This window comes from Lactuca saligna, chromosome 8 (genome assembly GCF_052625555.1).
Source record: "Lactuca saligna cultivar CGN05327 chromosome 8, ASM5262555v1, whole genome shotgun sequence".
NCBI classification, from domain to species: domain Eukaryota; kingdom Viridiplantae; phylum Streptophyta; class Magnoliopsida; order Asterales; family Asteraceae; genus Lactuca; species Lactuca saligna.
In genome coordinates, this window is record NC_136424.1 from 189,593,559 (window position 1) to 189,613,939 (window position 20,381).

The following is a 20,381-nucleotide window of genomic DNA, read 5'->3' on the forward strand; positions in this document are numbered from 1 at the left end:
AAGCTTTACTGCTAGGTGTTTATATTTACTTGAACATTTTCCATCACAACGGTATGATGATCCTAAGCATCATTACCGTGTTCAAATCACTTTCAAAACATAAAATAGTTATAAGGTATAGAAAAATGATTATTTAATTCGTACAGACAATACAATTGTAGTGACTGATCCAAATGTAGCAATATGCATGTGATTGTCTTCTCAAAACTACAACTATAAAATATGTAAAGAAAACAACTTTCCTCTCAGTACCATATCATGATCTTATATTTCTAAGCATCCGTAAATCAACCATCTCTTAATTAATTAAGAGTCACTTGAATAAACTTGTGAAGAAAACCATTTCGCTATTAGTACCATACTTTCTTTCGGCTTGTAATATGGCACCAAATGTCCTGCGCCCTATAAACATCGAAATCACATTACAACATTTATATAATTTTTAAGATGTACAATTTTTATATTTCTAAAAAAAAAAAAAAAAAAAAAAAAAAAAAAAAAAAAAGCCACACACACACAACTCCAGTGCCACAAGATGGAAAAATCATTTCTTACTTTAACCGTAGAAAACGTCAACGAATAATTATTGTGTGCATATTTCGTTTCATATCTGCAAAATAGAAGTCATGTAATTAGTAAGAGTAAGATTATTGTGGAACTATTATGTGAAATGTTTTAAATATGAGCGCGAGCGGACGTGTATGTGAGTGGGAGAGATATTTTAGCTTTATTATGCTTCCCTATTATTAAATATCAATCAGAAAGTTTTCTTGTAGCAAATTGGTCTAATATAATATATGGTAAATAAACGAACACCTCAAAATTAAAAATTAGTTTAATCGAAATGAGATGAATCTCACCCCCCGACTTGACCATCACTAAAAAACGGCTTCCATGGGTTTTCAACCCCAAGATCGAGAGAAGCAATCCATTGCTCAATGCCAACATATGGAAATGTCATATCATGGTCGCCACTGTCACATTTATGCATATATGTTACTAGATTTACAAGGATGTTTCAATTCCTTAATAAAGAGGAAGGGCACGACTAGATTACCTCATAATCAAAGATCGACAATGTTTGCTAGAAAGTTTCTTATGATAATGAAAACTACTAAAAATGTCATAAGAATAACAAAATGTGTCATTCTTTCCCTGATCATAATGCATGGTAGAGTTGCGCAACTCCCATTTTCCAATTGTTCCCTGTAATAAAAAAATCAAGAAATGAAACTGAATGATGGTATTAGATCATTTATCTCTTTAAGGAAATAATATTGGTAACATACTTGACGGATGTTGATAGCTTGTTGTACAACTTTAGAATTTGCCCAGGTCGCTGCAACCGCATTAAAATCGCTCTATATTGATCACGGCTAATGTTAGAATTCCATATCCATCAAAAATCAAATCATAGATACAAAGTACATTGGGAAAACATGCAAAGCAATTTTCTTTTTTCACTTTATATAATCAAGTAATCTTGTATTACAATATCATAATTAACCGAATTTTACATTCGTCAAATACATTAATAAAACCAAGACAAATACGCTAAATCAATCATATGGTAGGTAAAGGATAAAATTTCAAAAAACATATACAACTAAGAACCTCCACAACTAAGACATGCAAATATAATTACCAATTACATGGCTTGTCAAGTATACCACCTCCTCTTTCATATTTGCAATTTTATGTCAAGTAATGTCATATCTCACACTTTAAGCTTTTTTTTTTTTTTTTTTTTTATTAAAACATTCTCTCATACATACATACATAAATACATACATACGATTAATATCAAAGCAGATATATTTTTTTTTTATGTTTTATGTTTTATTTTGCATTAATTTAGTATTTTGTAAATTAATTTGCATGTTTCTAATTAATTTGTATTTATTTCAAAATTAAAAAATTAAATGGTGTTGGAGAAATGTGAAAAATAAGTTTCCATTTATTCTAAGGTGAGAAAGTTCGAAGAGAAAAGAGAGAATAAAAAATAGTTTGATGAAATAAGTGAGATAACAGAAACGGTAAAGTTGTATGCTCTTTAACCATAGTAGTTTTTAACGTTGTATACTACATCCACTAAAAACAAAAATTGTCAAAAGTCTTTCAAGAATGTTTGTTCTTTCATATATAGATATAGATGCTTATTTATATAGAAAATACTATGAATTTAGATTTATTTAATTTTTTTTTTCAATAAAAAAACTGAAAAAAGATGAAATTTTTTGCTACATGAATGCTAGTTGTAAAGACTATAATTATATGGATGAAGTTGATTTCCTCGTCCAGTGGTTCTCTCTCTCTCTCTCTCTCTCTCTCTCTCTCTCTCTCTCTCTCTCTCTCTCTCTCTCTCTCTCTCTCTCTCTCTCTCTCTCTCTCTGATCGTCTTGTTTCTTAAGAACAAATCCAAAATTGGAGTGTGTTGTTTATGAAAAAACCATGAAATAAGGAGTAACTATTCCTCTTTGTCTTCTTCCTCAAGAACGAAGGTACTTTTCCGTCATCTTCGTTGGGGGTTCTCACCAATTCTTGTGTTTTGTCGGGGTACAATCGGGATCGGATACCAAGCTCTCTTCCTCATTCAATCGATGTGGATGAAGATGTATGTAGTGTGTTCACTTCTTTCAATATCTCCCTCACCACTCACCTCCACAGCTCGAATTTCCTCCCCGAGAATCTCCATTGCGAATTCCACGGTTTGGATCTCTGATCGGCATCGATGATGGGAGAACGAAGGCGTTTAGTGGTGGCTACGAATTGCCAGCAGCGGTGGGTGGGGGGAATCACAGAGTGCAGGTGGCACTCGTGATTGGGTCAAGGACGATGGAATCACAAGTAACACGTGGAACAATACCGATATGAATCATTTGTTCTTCAAATCATTTCTGAAACAAGAAAAATCAATTCTAGAAATCGATTTGTGTAAACGAGTTCATCCCCCAAATCGAAAAACAAAAAATGAAAGCATAGTAAACACAATCAGTTCTTCACAATAATATACCGACAACCTAACCCAATCAACTGGATTTCTTGGTGGTCATAAGATCAGCCGGCTTGTTCTTATTCTTTCTGTTTGGGGGACGACGACGATGATTTGTGCTCTCCTCCTCCAATCCTAGGGTAGTATCTCTTGATCACCTTCTCCTTCACAAATTTATTGTAGATGAAAGCAACTCCTCTGAACTGTGGCCACACCAGCCACGCCACCGCTATCAATTTCCCATTATACCATATCGGTATCTGCTAACCATTAGATTTTGGAAATCACGATGATCAAATCTTGAAATTAAATGGTTGTGTTTTATTCCAGTAGTAACCATTCAAGGACAGATACAAGAAGCATCTCCACGAGAGTAAGGAACGAGTATAAGATCCAGTAAGAAAGCCATTGTTGATCATCTTCTTTTGAAGAAGATGAGGGTAGGTTTTTTGTACTCTTCATTATTGAAGAGAGAGAGATAGAGAGAGACGAGAGAGAGAGAGACGATCTGTGATCATAAAGAATAAGAAAGAAAAGAAATCGATCTGTTGCAAGAGAAAAAGGGGTTGCGATTTTTCTTTCTGAGAGAGAGAGAGAGAGAGAGAGAGAGAGAGAGAGAGAAGGTGGACCCTTCTTATTTTTTTAATTATTAAAATAAATAAATTAGTATTGATTTAAGAAGAAATGAAAGAAAAATGAAAAATAAATACCCCAAGGGTATTATAGTCATTTCACTATTCAGATGGACTAAAAACACAACAAAACTAGTTCAAAAGGACCATGAAACCAAAAAAGACGAGGTTTGTACTAAAACCTCAAAAAAGTTCATACCACAGCAACCATTTTTACAATTTTGTCCATGCGGAGAGATAAAGGTCCCCCAATAATAGGACTTAGTAACTGGATCATATGTTCTTTGGATTTGACATGTCTACTTTGGTGATCTTAGTTCAAATAAAGACTTAAATCTTCTGAATATGTCACTAATATTCTACATCAGTCATGATGGGACTGCACTAGAATGTAAGTTTGATGTCAATGGTACGAAATACAAGTATGATAATATCTTGTCAATGTATTCTAAATTTGTTGCATTTGTAAAATCCAGGTGAAGATAAACAAAAAAAATTGAAGGGCTCAAGAAAGAGACATAAAGCATTTAGCTAGAAAGCATTTGGAGCCCATAAGGATATTTAGCATATACTATAAGTATAGAAAGACAAGGAAAGGTGGAAAAACTCACAACTATAATGTATATTATCATCATATTTTCCACACAACTATAATGTATATTATCATCATATTATATAATATGATTTTAGAAATAATATGATATGATTTTAGAAAACGAGAGAAAAAGATATACCAATTTAACAAAAACAAAAATGTTTTACAAATAGTCCCAATAGATGTGGGTACCCCCAGTGTATGTGGAGAGAAGAATGGATATATGTGAACAGAAAAAAAAATATATATATTACGAGTTTATCAATAAAGAGCCCGAACATGATTCTCATAAACAATTCTCAGACTGAACGACTTTATTTTATTTAAATTTTAATTTTCAATTTACCGTTATTATTAAAATCATTTAACTTTTTATTTGGAATGATGAGATTTGAAAACTAAAGTACAAATAAAAAGAAAAATAAAGGACTCTTGAAAGCCATGACACCACTCGATAGGTGTGACATGAAAAATAAAGTGAAGCACAAAGATGTGATGATAGTATTTGATAGGAGCACATAAAATTTACTCGTTTTGTCTACTAGACGGCATTCTTTGTCAACTAGTTGTTAGCCCTCACAATAAAGGAAAAGTAAATAACAAAGTTTCCTCTTTTAGATTTGCATATATTTTTGTAGGAACTATGAATTTTAACATTGTCAATAGAGGTCTAAAACAAGAATATATATATATATATATATATATATATATATATATATATATATATATATATATATATATATATATATATATATATATATAGGGTTAGGTTCATGTGAGACGGTCTAATTTTATGAGACCGTGAGACGCATTTTTTTTATTTTTTATTTTTATTTTTTAATTTTTTTATAATTTTTTTTAGTTAATTCAAGTTCCGAAAATAATATTTAAAAAAAGAATTTTTTGATTTTTCCATTTATTTTGCATTTTAAAATTATTTTTAGAATATGTACAGTGTAATATTCTATTTAGAATATTTTACGTATTTTTCAAAAAAATAGGATTTTTTTATATTTATTTTTAGTTAATTCAAGTTCCGAAACTAATATTTAAAAAAAGAATTTTTAGATTTTTCCATTTATTTTGCATTTTAAAATTATTTTTTAGAATATATGTCAGTGTAATATTCTATTTAGAATATTTCACATATTTAAAAAAAAAAAAAAACGGGATTTTTTTATTTTTATTTTTTTTAGTTAATTCAAGTTCCGAAAATAATATTTAAATTTTTTTTTTTTTGGATTTTTCCATTTATTTTGCATTTTAAAATTATTTTTAGATTTTATCTTACGGTGTCACAAAATTAGAATGGTCTCAAATGAACCTGAACATATATATATATATATATATATATATATATATAGAGAGAGAGAGAGAGAGAGAGAGGATATTATTTCTTGAAAATGTGGTTTATTTGTTTTAAGTAAGTGAGTGTGTGTGTGTGTGTGAGAGAGAGAGAGAGTACTTCACAATATTGCATTGGATCATTATCGTCACAAAAAGGTTGCAAAATGTTATCAAAACTAATGTGACTGGTACACTGCAAATTGGAATTAATGTGAATATCATTATATAATGTTTACGAATGCCATGCATGTATTAGTAACTCGATCCATAAGTCTTACCTCTTCATATTGACGAAGACTATTTGCACATAATGAGTTGCTTGCATCAATGTCCATGTAGTTACCATGACAATACTTTATCGCAGTCTGCAAATTAAATCATTATAAATAAGACTCAGTTTCCAAATTTAATGTTTTTATACATTTTACAAAAGTTACCTTATAAGTATCATCTGATATGAGTGCCATACGATGAGCATATTCAAGTCTTGAATTAATATCCTTGAACTTATCCGTAAGTGGACTAACAAGAATGTAGCCCTACAATCCAATTCATGAATATATAAGATAATTACATGTTCCTTTATTTCATTGAAATTATGGAAATGTAAGGAATATGTTCACATTTTTATATACTAATTAGTTACTTGGATGCTTTTTAAGTTACCCTATTGATAGGCACCTCTTAGGTTTCTAAAAAAGGAACATTGATATACTAACTAGTTAAGTACTTTGAACTTTTTAGTTAGTTCACAGTAATTTGTGAGAAAAATTACCCTTGAACTTTAACCCATTAATCTGGTTTCATGGGAAATCCATTGGTAAAGAACATTACCCATAAATTACCCTCGGATATGGCCATGAGTGATGGTGTATTTTGTTGTAGTATTTTGAGGGTATAGAAAATTACTTGAATATTTAATGTTGGTTGATCTCCACGCTCATTACCTATAATAGTGAAAATGTTCCAAAGATCACAATTTCATCATATCGATAATCAATTTATGACACTGAAAAAAAAAGACATTAATAAAATTACCTTCAAATATTTCTAGAGTGATTTTCGGAACGAGGAGACCCATATAAGAAATCCCTGCTATGTAGAGCGGATTGTTTAGGAATCGTGGATGCTCAACAAGAAACTGTTTAAACATAATATTACATAAATAAATTAAACATCTCAAGTACATACAGTAAAGAAAAATGATTATACACACATCCACGAGCTCTACAACATGATCTAAGTGGTTGCTAATTAAATGTGCATTTGTAACATTTTATAAAGTTACTTGAAATGAAAAAAGATCGGTTGCATTAAACATAAATTCTCTTTTCGCTTCATGAAATATGCTATTTTTCTAATACAATATTAGATTATGCATAAAGTATAATGCTTAGTTTAACCTTCTTTATAAACTCTTTAGCATGAGTAGCCAAGATGTTGTCGCTGCTAATCCATCCATCTTTTGTTTCAGAATATGAAAAGCCAGTACCAGCCGGTATATCGACAAATATGATATTTGCAATCTAAAAAATACAATGAATGGTTTATATAAAATATCAGCAAAAAAAAAATAAATAAATAAATATTATTTTGGATTTGAAAGTAAAAATAATGGAAAAATGAGATGAAATTTGAACCAGCCTGTGTCCATGCGTTTGGATTCAAGATTAATGTGATATTATTTGGGCCATTATCAAAGTCGAAGTTGAGTGGACCTATAGAAACACATATAAATCATTACCAAGATAAGGGTAAGTTGTAACGGTTATTCTAATAAGTGTATTGTGCATTCTGTTTAGCCATTTATTAGTTGACCTTAGATTGTGTTTAATTTACAGATGTCTTTGTATTGTAATATATATTTGTCAAAAATGAAACTCTAGAAATATTTTTCTTTACAATTTTATAAGTTCACATGGTATCCAAGTTCTATTTGATCATTCTTTTCTATGTTGATGATTGTGGAAGAGGTTATGGAAATCATTTGTTCATTTTTCTTTTCTAGTTGGGTATGACGTGTTCAAACAAAATAGTTTGTTGATTATTGCAACTTTTATCATTCGTTCATTTGTTATTGGCTTCGTTTTTCGTATCTTCTGCTAGTATAGGATTTTTGTTTGATCGTTGTTGGTAGTATGCCTTTGAGAGATGATTATTTTCACCATTAGTACTCAGCTGGAAAAAATTATGCTTATTTGAGTTATGTTGAAGAAAATTTTTTCCTAGTAAATTGTGTGAGGTATTATTACTGGTAATTATAATATGATGCAATTTTTTTGAATTCATGGGAAACTGATAGATTATTAATTGAATGCAAAAAAGAAGGTATTCAATCAATTATGCATCGACTGGAAAAGTATGACACAAAAAAATAAGTCTTGGATCACTTAGATATATTGTACACCTAGTCTAATTTTCCAAAACAGTACTTCAAAACTAATATTCGATCTCTTCAGCAAAATACTATATGTGTATTCAAGATTTTTATGATGCCATGTCTAAGTTGTGGGATCAGTTAGCCCTTAATGGATCTGATGAGTTAAAGGCTTTTAAACCTTACATTGCAATGATGGAAGATAACAGATTAGCCTAGTTCTTGATGGCATTATAGAATAATTTTATAGGATTCCATGAAAAACTTCTTTATTTTACACTTTTTCCAACATTACATTAAGTTGTTCATAAGCTAATTGAAGAAGAAAATCATCTCAAATCTTGGTTGAAAGAGGGTCTACAACAACCTAACCTGCAAATCATCCTCAGCCACAAGTTTCATTCGATGAAAGTTTATTTTTTTTTATTATTATTATTATTATTATTATTTCTAAACAAAAAGAACATTAGAAATATCAGTTCCGATTGTTATTTATCAAGGGAAAGAAACATCAACGGCCTATTGTTCTATTCTAGCCTCTACAACAAAACAAGGCATCTTGTCAGTTTTAGTTACACCACCTGACTCCCCAATTTTGTCCCCAATTTTACACCAACGGCACCTTCTATAGAGACTGATTCCCAGACTTTATTCACACCATCATTGGCTTTGGATCCAAAAGATTTGACCAGTTCGAACAGTTCTTAGCCTCTAGTCCTATGTCCATGTCGGCATTTAAGTCTCACTCATGTATGTTTTCCTCAAGCACTTCAGGTATTTCTTCATCCTTATGGATATTGGAATATCACCCCATTTATCATATTTTTCTTCATTATGTCATGGTTCACCAATTTATGTCGTTGTAACATCTCCCTTTAGTACACAAGATTGTAGGACTTGTTACTCGGTACCTATTTGGCCGACTACCGAGTAACGAGTACTCGGGGAGTACTCAGATTCGATAATTCATGTAGAAATATTTTTTAGAGAAATTATATATGTCAAAATCATAAGTTAAAATCATAAGTTGATTGAAATATATAACAAAATTAGATATATGTGAATACACAAAAATTGAAAACATATAATGGTCTTACTTTGTGACAACTCGAAATTTTCCATCATGTACGGTCAAATACTTCATTGAAAGTCAAACTCATTCCTGCTATCATTTAGCACAATTTAGAGTCTGTTTGAGCGTTTTGAGCCTAATACACTTAAGGAATCAGTGTTAGAAAGTACCTGCTAGAACCACAGTGTAGCAAATCAGACCATAACCCACTCAAAATGAGTTCACTGCCACAAGACCATGAGTTTACGGCCGTAAACTCACGTGACCGTAAACTCAAGTATATATAGATGATACTTGGCTATTTTTCTCATTCTTTCATTCCTTGGCTGATTTTTCTTTCAATCCTCTCAACTATCATCCCGATCTTCACTTTAGATCTTCAAAACTAGGAAGTATTCTTCCTTGAATTGTTGATACATCTCTTAATCTAGTATCCTTACATGATTTCATCCATAAAAATCATGTTTTCATAGATCATCAAGTTTCACCAACAACACACACTAGTGTTCTTGGCCAAAACTGACCAGTTCAAGCTTCTATATTGTAAGCACTCTTGTTCTAACTTGTTATACACTAGATTAAACATGTTTAGGCCTTAGAAACATCAAGATTTAAGGGTTGGATGAGAGTTTACGGCCAAGGACCTCCGAACGCCGTAAACTCCCTTTTATGGTGCAAAGTTGCCCTAATTTCCTTCCTTATGCTTAGAACTTGGATTAGAACCCTCCACCAATGAACTAGGGACATTAAACTTTGAGTTGGTGCATCATACCATGAGTTTACGGTCGTAAACTCATGGAGAAATGGTCCCCAAGCTATAAACTCATGTTAAGGTCAATTCTTGGACCTTAAACTCACATAACCTCTTGTTTAACCTTGGAACACTTAACCACTTGAGACTCCATACCTTTAAGCCTCTAAATAAGACCCTTTACAGAGTTTACGACCAGGACTAAAGTCCCCTAGGCCATAAACTCCATTCAGTGTGGTCCTTGGGCCATAAACTCAATAGCGGTGCTTTATACTCCTTTGTTACAACCCAATGGCCTCCTAACACTTTGACCAAAGTGTTTTCCACACATTAGGGTTTTTATACTTGTCTAATTAGTGTTATAATCACTAATTGTATACATACATACATATATATATATATATATATATATATATATATATATATATATATATATATATATATATATATATATATATATGTCTTTATATGTTATTAGGATCATTGTGTGTGTTCAAGTCTTCACTTGACACCTAGCACTTGTCCAACACTTCGATATGATCCGCTCACTACAGGTGAGTACAAACCCCTTAATTAACCTTTTAAATATTTTTAAATGCCTTTATGGGGGGGGGGGGGGGGCAGAATATAAGTTAAATCATACTAGTTATTATATCAATCACATGTAGTTAATAGCTAGCATTCAAATGGATTTACTACACTTTTAGCTGTTTTACTCAGTATACTACTTCAAAATGATTTCTCAAAACATCTTTTCATACTAAACTCTTTATCAAATTGTATTACACACTATATCTTTCCTTTCAAACTTTGTTACAATTTTGTTTCAAACAAAGGATTTCTTATACTTTAAAATGTAGTTATCAAACAAGTTGCTTTCAAATCATTTTATAAACTGACATCAAGTCGATAAATTCTTATTTATTAAACTTTTCAAAGGTTTTACAAAACTTCTTTTATACGTTTATATTGTCAATCGCATGCCTATATATGTATAGTTATATAAGTAATGTTTAAAGGACTTAGGACTGCTAGCTCGCTGTAATTCCTTATCCTTGTTTGGATGTGGTCTTAGGGTATCAGTTATTTGTCTGAATGTTGTCTAAATATTAGTTATATATTATGTATACAAATATAGACATAAAAGCTATATCAGTCAGTTCAGTACCTTTGGGTAGCAAAGGAACACTTTCGGTTATACACGTACATTACTAGTAACTATAATAGGTATAGTTAGGAGATACTACTTACTATTCCTAGTACAAGGAATCACACAAGAGTCGGTTCATTCATGAGTCTATACAAATATATTACATACTATATTAAGAGATACTATTACATACTATATGAAGAGATACTATTACAGACTATATGAAGAGATACTATTACAGAGATACTATTACATAGATGCTATTACATAGATACTATTACATAGATACTATTATATACTATATGAAGAGATACTATGACATACTATATGAAGAGATACTATTATAGAGATACTATTACATACGATACGGGACTGACCATTCTACACCCGACTGTTAGCTACAGTGGGAAAATGCACAATAACATATGTCTACGGTTGTACTGTTTGGCGAGTTACCACGTCATGTTTATCCTAGTACAAAAGGATACGATTTCAATAATTATATTATTTTCCTTATTACCTTTATTTTGTGACACATTCACATAATCGATGAGGTAGACTAGATTTTAATAATAATTGTTGTACAAGGGAAAAACCTTCATTTAAACAGAGGTTCAAAGCTTCTAAACAGTCGAGTCTTGGTAGAAGACTACACTTTATACTAGTAGGAAATATGGGATTTTCTAGGGTTTTCATACTTATACAAACTTTTCATCAAACATTTACGAGTCTTTTCTTTACAGTTTTTACAAATCAAAGACACTAAAATACTTATGAATTCACCAGCTTTATGATGATACTCGCTTTCAAAATAACTTGTATTCTCAGGTCACCAATAGACAGGTACGATGACCAGGTTTTGTGAATACGGAGCAGTCAAGACTCGCCTTTTATTTTGGTTATTCATTATGTTGTTTTATTCTATGAAAGAATGCACTTGTATTTAAAATTATACTATTAATGCAATGGATGATGTTGTTGCTTGTTTACTACTTTGCATTGTTGTTATATTTTACATGCCGTCCTCCGCCCCAGAACATTTCCGTCGTTATTGGTTTTGGGGTGTGACACACTTTGTGAATAATTACCGAGGCAGGATAGAAAATCCCGAGTACTCCTTGATCAGCCCATTACTGAACTGAGCACTATTTTAAAACTCTGTTAATTAGGTGATTAATATGTATAATATACTTAATGATTTATTATTTAAGACACATATGTGATTATTACTATATATATATATATATATATATATATATATATATATATATATATATATATATAGTAATAATCACATATGTGTGTTAAATAATAAATCATTAAGTATATTATACATATTAATCACCTAATTAACAGAGTTTTACAATAGTGCTCAGTTCAGTAATGGGCTGATCAAGGAGTACTCGGGATTTTCTATCCTGCCTCGGTAAAGAGTCGATTAACGAGTACTTAGAGGAGTAATTGACTGACTCGGTGAGTGTTACAACACTACTAGTATGTATCACAATATTGATTGCTTTTTGTCATTCACCCGAGGACTTAGCAAGAGGTTACCCATCTTGGTCCTAATCTCACCGAAGCATGCTTAATTATAGAGTTCTTTGTGAGATATGTTTCCATCATGAATTTAAAACATGTTGTGATAGGGAAGGTATCCACACCCCTTATTAAGTGTAACCCACCTTCACCTCATTTATAGGGTCCGATATCCTTATTGATCACATCGACTTGTTCCATAACTATGATACCATTTGTAACATCCTTTCTAGAACGTATCATAATATTGTCCTGGGAAATCCTCGTATCGAGTGTCCCAAAGTGGAAAAAATTGTGATATGTGCTAGAGGAGGGTGTTACAGTCATTTCTTCTAGTTCTATATCAATCCATGTATAGGTTATTGGTTCTATTTTTACCCATCATACTTCTCTCACAGATGTCTATTATATTTCCAAAATTGCTTTGAATCTTGATTCAGCTAGTCCATTGTACAAATCTGGTCATTCCATTTTATTTTTCGATTCACTTTGTTTTGTACAAGATCTATTGTCTTAAAAGGCGATTGGGATTAGTCATAGACTATTAGACATATATATTGTGGAGCAGCTTAAAGTTTCTAATGTAGTTACCTCAATAGTTGAGTTATCCTCTTTTTATTTGATTCATTTGCCTTCTACTTTTTATCTTTAGCATTCTTGGTTATGACATGTGTCATCATTATTTTTATAGTTTTTAGCTGCTATTGGTGTTTTAGGTCCTTTGAGGAGTCATGATAGTTTTGATTGTTGTGGTTGTAAACAGGAAAAATCTATTCTTTCCTATTTAATAAAAGTGCTACTTGTTCTTTGCTCACTTTGATCTTTTACATTCTAATTATGTGGGATCCATCCATAATACCCTCTAAGGGAGGTGCGACTTAATATGTATCATTCTTAATGATTATCAACGATATATTAAGGTTTATCTCATAAAACACACACCTGATTTATTCACTATATATAGAAATTTTAAAACACTTGAAAAGACACATTAATTTGTTGTTATAAAGTGTGTTTGGTGTGATTTGTGGGAGAATATACCTCCAACGATATTACTTGATTATTGGCATCTGATGTACCTATACACTAGTCATCATGTACTAATGTTGATTCATATATGCCTGAGATTGTTCCTATATGATTAATCTATGCCTGAGACTGTTAGCATACCTATTGTGGCTCCTAATCCTCTGCCTCCTCGTAAGTCTACTCATACTTGTATGAACACTGAGATCTCGAAATTAGCATATTCCTATAATTAACCTTTGTTTGCCTCCTTTATTGCCAAGATACATTTTCAACATGAACTTGAGTCCTAGAAAGAGGTTGTTTTAGATCCTCTTTGGTAAAATGTTATGGTTGAGGAACTTACGGTCCTTTCTTAGACTCATATGTGGGATCTAAGAGCAAGTCTGATGGATTAGTCAAACAATACAAGGCCAAACTTTTTGCCAAAGACTTCTCGCAAAAGTATGGCATGGATTATGAGGATATCTTCACTTGATTTTCAAAATAAAAATTATTCATAATCTGATAGCAATCTCATTTGTTTGCTAATGGAAGCTCTTCCAAATGGATGTCAAGAATGCATTCTTGAATGGTAATCTTCTTGAGGAGGTATAATACATGACCCCTTCCCCTAGGTATTGCTTATCAGTTGGGTATAGTTTTTTTTGCTTCAAAATTCTCTATATCGTCTCAAACAAGGCTTTCACGTTTGGTTTGAGAAATTCTCTACATTGATTACTAGTTTTGATTTTACTTCTAGTAATAATGATTTAACATTTTTTGTTAGATGCACTAGTATTAGTTAGTTTTTCTTATCTGTGTACGTGGATGACATGATTATTATTGGCGATAACGTTGATGGTATTGAGTCCTTGAAATGCCATCTAGCTCACCGATTTTCTATGAAATACTTTTTCTTGTTGTATTATTCTTGGGGATTGAGGTTGCTTAATCCAAAAATGGTATTAGATTATCTCATACGAAGTACCTTCTCTTTGAGCATGCACAACTCAATGATAATAGGATGGTTGATATGCCTCGTGAAACTAATGACCAATACTCTCCAAGTGATTATATTCTTTGTATCATTATCGAGGGTATATCGTAGCATTGTATCATACTCGTCCGAATATAGCCTATGCACTTAATGTGGTTAGCTAATTTTTCACTTTTCCTTCTAATTATCATGATCGTAAATGCACCACTACTTTATGTATCTTTCTTGGTGATTCCATGGTCTCATAAAAGAGTGAAACAAGATGTTGTTTCTCAATCTTCTACAAAAGCTGAATATCACGCCATGTTTGTGACCACTTTAAGAGATTGTTTGTTCATGTTGACTTCTTGTTGATATGAGTGTTAATATTTCCCAAATTACACATTTAACTATGACAACAAAAGTACAATACATATTGCAAAGAATTGTGTTTTTCACAAGTAGACGAAACATATTGAGATTAATTGTCATTTTATTTGTCATCATTTTTAGTTTGCAACCATTTCTCTACCACATGTTCAATGAACTTTGTAGATTTTTTGTATGTTGACGAAGGCTCTATATACTACTCGTTATCAGTTTTTTGATAAACTCTCAACATTTAATGATATTGCTACCGCATACTATGTTTGAAAGGAGGGGGTAGGGTTGGTGTTGTTGGTCTAGTTAGTTTATTGTGTTGTTTTAGTATTGAACATTTTTCTTTAGCCATTTAACTAGTTAACCAGAATATTCACTTGTTTGTATTATCATATCAACACAAAACAAACTATATATTATTCTTGTTAAAACTTGCTCATCTCTATATATATTAGAAGAGAAACCTGATGACATCACCTTCAACAATCAGGGTCATTCATTATGTTTCCTTAATTAATTTCAATCTTTAGATCATTTTGATGATGACATCCTAAAATAAAATAAAATAAAATAAATATTGAGTAAATTTGAAAGTCTGACTAACTTATTTAGTGTTGACGTCAATTATAAAAAGAATGTATTCAACTGATTTAAACCTCATCATAATTTTTTAAAGTAAATTTTGTTCCTTTCTAATTAAAATCATGTTCTTAACTGACACCTTTGACCTTTCGTATATTCTTTCAATTCACATTTGTTATATGAAACGTATCTACAAGACCACAGGATATAATCACTCAATTTCAAAGAATCAAAGAATTTGAAAATTGATGTCCTTTCCATAATCATTATTGAAAGTTATGTATAAATCATATGTTGTTTTACAAACATTGTGTTTTCTTCAAACCATTTGCAACATCACGTTCGAACAGCATCACCCTTTGCAGCATCATGTTCGTCATCCAGGTTCCTTCTTTAATATTATGTTCTTAAATTTTAATAGTTGTATTCGATTTTTTGATTCTCATTAGTGTTGTATTGGACTATGATCATTGAATGCATGAATAATCTTGACTATAAATGTTAGTATTAGTTTTTCAATCTTTTACTTTTGTCTTTTTAACTTTACATTTGATGTTGTACTCTACATGTTTGATAAAATGTCTATGAGAAAAGCACAATGACTTTTGATTAACTGTACGTATGTATGTATATCTTACGTAATTAAAATTTTCTGAGATTGTTTGAATTGCACAGTTGATTGGAAACTACCATTTACACTTCAGTGTTTTTAATTATCAATATTATATTGCCATTAATTTGATATATTTGCCCATAATTCTTGGTTTTTAACATATTTAGTTAATAGCAATGCACTTTGACTTTAACCTATAATGTTTTGAATTGCGATTTCTAAATTTCTTTTGAGTTGTTGTAACTGTGTTCAGTGGATACAAAGTGCATTGTAATTTCTATTTTGCTTTTAACATGTAGCTAATAACAATGTGCGTATGTGGTTTTTTTATTTAAAAAACTTAACTCTTATTTCAACATTTTTCCTTAATCTGTCTCTATCTTTAATAAGTCATATCTCGGTCATGGGAAACTCTCTTTGGTCGAAATCAGTGAACAATGTATCATAGTTAAGACAGTCAATCTTTAAAATAACATAGTTATGAAAAATTATAAAGTCAAATAAAAAATTTCTAAGATCTTAGGAGATTTGTAAAAAGTATAATTACATCAAATGATACGGTTATTAGAAAAAATAAGACCATTAACATTAGTAAAAATGCAATATATAAACTAAATTATCACAATAGTAATTAAATGTCATTATTTGATATTTCATATAATTGAAATATATATATACAAAATTACATTGATGATATGCAAAAATTATTTGAAGTTACGCCAAGTTTAATGCAAAGTTTTTGTGAACACAAAATAAATAAGAGCAAACATAAAACCTACCACTTATTTTCATAATTAATTTAAAATAAGCCAATCATGATTTAGAAAAGAATTTTCATTGATAATATACTAAAATCCATAAATTATACTATATAATTTTATTTGAATAAATGAAATAGTTATCGATATTTAATGCACTAAAAACCGGTCAATATATTTTTAAATTAAGTAACTTTATTATATAAAGAACGTTTAATCATAATCTTTATGCCTATACAACAATATAATTGACTAACATTTTCAAATAATTGAAAAAGATTGAATAATGACAAGTGGAAAATGGTTAATTCAAAAATACCAAAAATTAACATGTAACAAAATGAATGAGAAATTGATACGTGACAAAATAGTTCTTATTTATTATGATAAAAAAAATTTATGTTGTTGTATCTTATTAATTTTTATTTTTTTAGCCTTTTTATAAATTTATATGTATTTTTTTTATATGTTCCTCAGCGTTTAAAATTTATATTTTGACGACATACGTGTTTCCTTTATAAAATTCAAACTTTCCAAAATCGGATTTGGATCGTAACCTAACAATTTAATTATCATTAATTTCATCAATAATTTCACTCAACTTAAATTTGTATTTTCCTTATATAAAATGTTTTATGATCACGATTGTTTCTCTATAAAAATATTCAAACATTTATTTTTATACGTTCCTTTATCAAATTTAATTTGTATATCCCTTTTATGCATAAAAAGTTTTATTTTGATAACTTAAGAGTTTCCTATATCAAAAGTTAAACTTTTCAAAATCGGATTTAATCATAACCTACCAATTTAATCATCATTAATTTCATCTACAATTTCACCATATTTAAATTTTTATTTGCAATATATAAAATTTTTTAATGAACATGAGTTTTTCACTCCAACAAGTATTTCAAGAATTTATTTTTAGATATTGTTGTGCCATTATAATTATTATCTTTCTTATAAAAAAATTTATATATATATATATATATATATATATATATATATATATATATATATATATATATATATATATACCGATTTTATAAGCAAATTTACACAAAAACAAAGTGATTATTATTATTATTATTATTATTTTGTATAACATACCAACCTATTTTGTTTTATCATTATATAGTAACAAAAAAATTAAAAATTTACACAACAAATATACATATTTTGAATTTTATCATAGTATTATCACATATAAATTATAATTCTCTTCAAAATAATATTTGTCACTAATTTCATCCTTAATTTCATCCGATCGAAATTTATATTTTTTTTAATGATCCCGATTTTTCCCTTCAAAAATATTTCAAACATTTATTTCTTAGATAATGACGTCCTATATTAATTATTGTTTTCCTCATAAAAATTATATATATATATATATATATATATATATATATATATATATATATATATATATATATATATATATATATATATATATATATATATATATATATATATAGTAATTGATTAAAATGACAATTCTTGTTTTTAAAGAAAAAAAACTAAAAGTCTTCTTCTAATTTTTACAAATCAAGTTATAGTAACGTAATTATCTATAATTTTGAAAGTACGTATATGTAACGAGTAATGTCGTTGAATTGATAAAACAAAAAAGTGTTATCTGCAAAGAGTTCTTTCAACGATTATAAATATTTATCAATTTGTAGGTATCTTCTACAAATTTCAATAATACCAATAACCAAATTTTTTTAATAATTATTATGCAATATTCGTAGACATTTGTATATTTTTTATACGTTTTCCCGCATTTAACGGGGATTATAATCTGATATATGATATGATTAATATTATAAGATTAAGAAAGAACACGTTTACTCACCTCATTTTATATTTATTATTTCCGTTATCTCTTCTTCACTAAGTGTAACCATTCGCTCTTCAAAAGTAAAATATAATTAGAATCATTCATTTTAAACTATTGTTGCTTTCATTTGTGCGAATTTATTGATCAGTGAAATAAAAAATAACCATAAATACTTTAGCAATAAGAAATAACACAATTGTACATTTGTATATAGAAAGAAAAGCATACCTATTTCATATAACAATGTAAATAAGGCAGATGCGCCCGGGCCACCCGGAATGTAAAATATTAATGGATCGGATTCTGCATTTCTTGTTGACTCAACAAAATAGTAAAACAGTTGTACGCCTTCCTTCTCTCCTACTCCAACATAACTTTCAAATAAAGAATATGAGTATTTAGAACATATCAATGAATGTTTGGGTACCAATATTTTTTATACGTGCTGGTGTATGTTGAGAATTTTCTAGCTTGTGGAAATTGAGTTACAAGATTAAAACCCTCAAACAATGATGATGAAATCAGGATTATTACTTTGGGTGCATGTAATGTGCCCTGAGTCGATAACAGACTGTAATCCATTTTTTGAGCGGAGGGTTTGAACGTGTTAAACTTTTTTCTCATGCTTATTTGTGATGTCAAACTTTGGGTGCTTATATCTTTTAAGAAATAAATACAAGAGGTAAGAGATGAATCATACGTACCCTGTTTCAAGTTGGAAAGGAAGATCACCTGCATATCCAGGAAGTCTCTTGACTATTGATATTGACCGACATAGGATCAGCAAGTAAGATGTGAGAATGAAAACAAAAGAGAGCAAAGAGTAGCTTGGTCTTGATTCCATTATGGTATGTGCCCTCGAGTATGACTACTTTGTTGCTATATATATATATATATATATATATATATATATATATATATATATATATATATATATATATATATATATATATATATATATATATATATATATATATATATATATATATATGTATGGAAAAAACATCATAAATGGTCCCTGTGCTTTCAAAACTTTTGACGATTGATCCTTATTGCGAACTCCGTTAGGTTCGTCATTTCACTCCCACAGGGACCATTTATTATTTTTTCTCATATATTTAGAAAAAATAATAATATAATTAAATATATAAAAGGTCTCTCTCTCTCTCTCTCTCTCTCTCTCTCTCTCTCTCTCTCTCTCTCAAACAATAAGAGACAACATCTTAAAATGGCAGATCGTTTCTATCTAAATGAAATGACGGAGTTCATCAAAGAGGAAGACCCACCGCCACCTGAAACCACCACAAGTCCCCAAACAAAGACTCTATCTTTTCCCTACAACATATTTTATGATCAACTCAGATGAGCAGCCTTTGACCTCAAACAAGTTGTATCTTTTTAATTCTTTATTCCCACAATTTCTGTTTTCTCCCTTTCTTCCTTGTGTTGATTTTTGATTTACACATGTTCCCAATCATAGATTGTGTCGGAGACTTGAGGAAACACCGGGAAACGCTTAAATGATTACACATTGTACACAGGTGTATCTGCACTTGGTGTCGTCGTGACCAGACAAAGAAATAAAGACAAACATGAAACCAAGAACAACAAAGAACATGAAAGATCTACCCCATTTCATCTCTTTACCTAAATCATACTTTATTTCCCTTCTATCATCTCTTCATTCACACAAAGACACCTGATTTTAGTTTTATTCAAATTTAAGGTTCCGATTCAGACTTACCCTCTGCCACCACCGAAGAAG

At 30.0% G+C, this 20,381-nt stretch overlaps 1 protein-coding gene across 1 annotated transcript; it reads right to left on the minus strand.

Annotated features, from left to right (window-relative positions):
- Positions 1 to 105: 105 nt before the first annotated feature.
- On the minus strand, positions 106 to 19,460 carry LOC145011107 (serine carboxypeptidase-like 16). Its single transcript, XM_078969741.1, has 14 exons — positions 19,321 to 19,460; positions 18,845 to 18,990; positions 7,211 to 7,284; positions 6,970 to 7,092; positions 6,605 to 6,707; positions 6,476 to 6,513; positions 6,004 to 6,105; positions 5,845 to 5,931; positions 5,685 to 5,759; positions 1,290 to 1,361; positions 1,058 to 1,206; positions 861 to 974; positions 556 to 610; positions 106 to 402 (listed from the first exon to the last, which is right to left on the minus strand). The coding sequence occupies exons 1-14, from the start codon at positions 19,458 to 19,460 to the stop codon at positions 307 to 309; spliced, it is 1,374 nt and encodes a 457-aa protein (XP_078825867.1). The 3' UTR covers positions 106 to 306.
- Between the last annotated feature and the right edge of the window lie 921 nt (positions 19,461 to 20,381).

What these genes read in the sequence shown, in the direction of transcription:
- LOC145011107 (XM_078969741.1), bottom strand. Translation starts at nt 19,460, where the DNA reads ATGGAATCAAGACCAAGCTACTCTTTGCTCTCTTTTGTTTTCATTCTC. An exon ending in ATCCAAACGCATGGACACAG is followed by an intron (nt 7,093 to 7,210) that starts GCTGGTTCAAAT and finishes TGTATTTTTTAG; the next exon opens with ATTGCAAATATCATATTTGT. An exon ending in AGTGATGGTCAAGTCGGGGG is followed by an intron (nt 611 to 860) that starts GTGAGATTCATC and finishes TCTATTTTGCAG; the next exon opens with ATATGAAACGAAATATGCAC.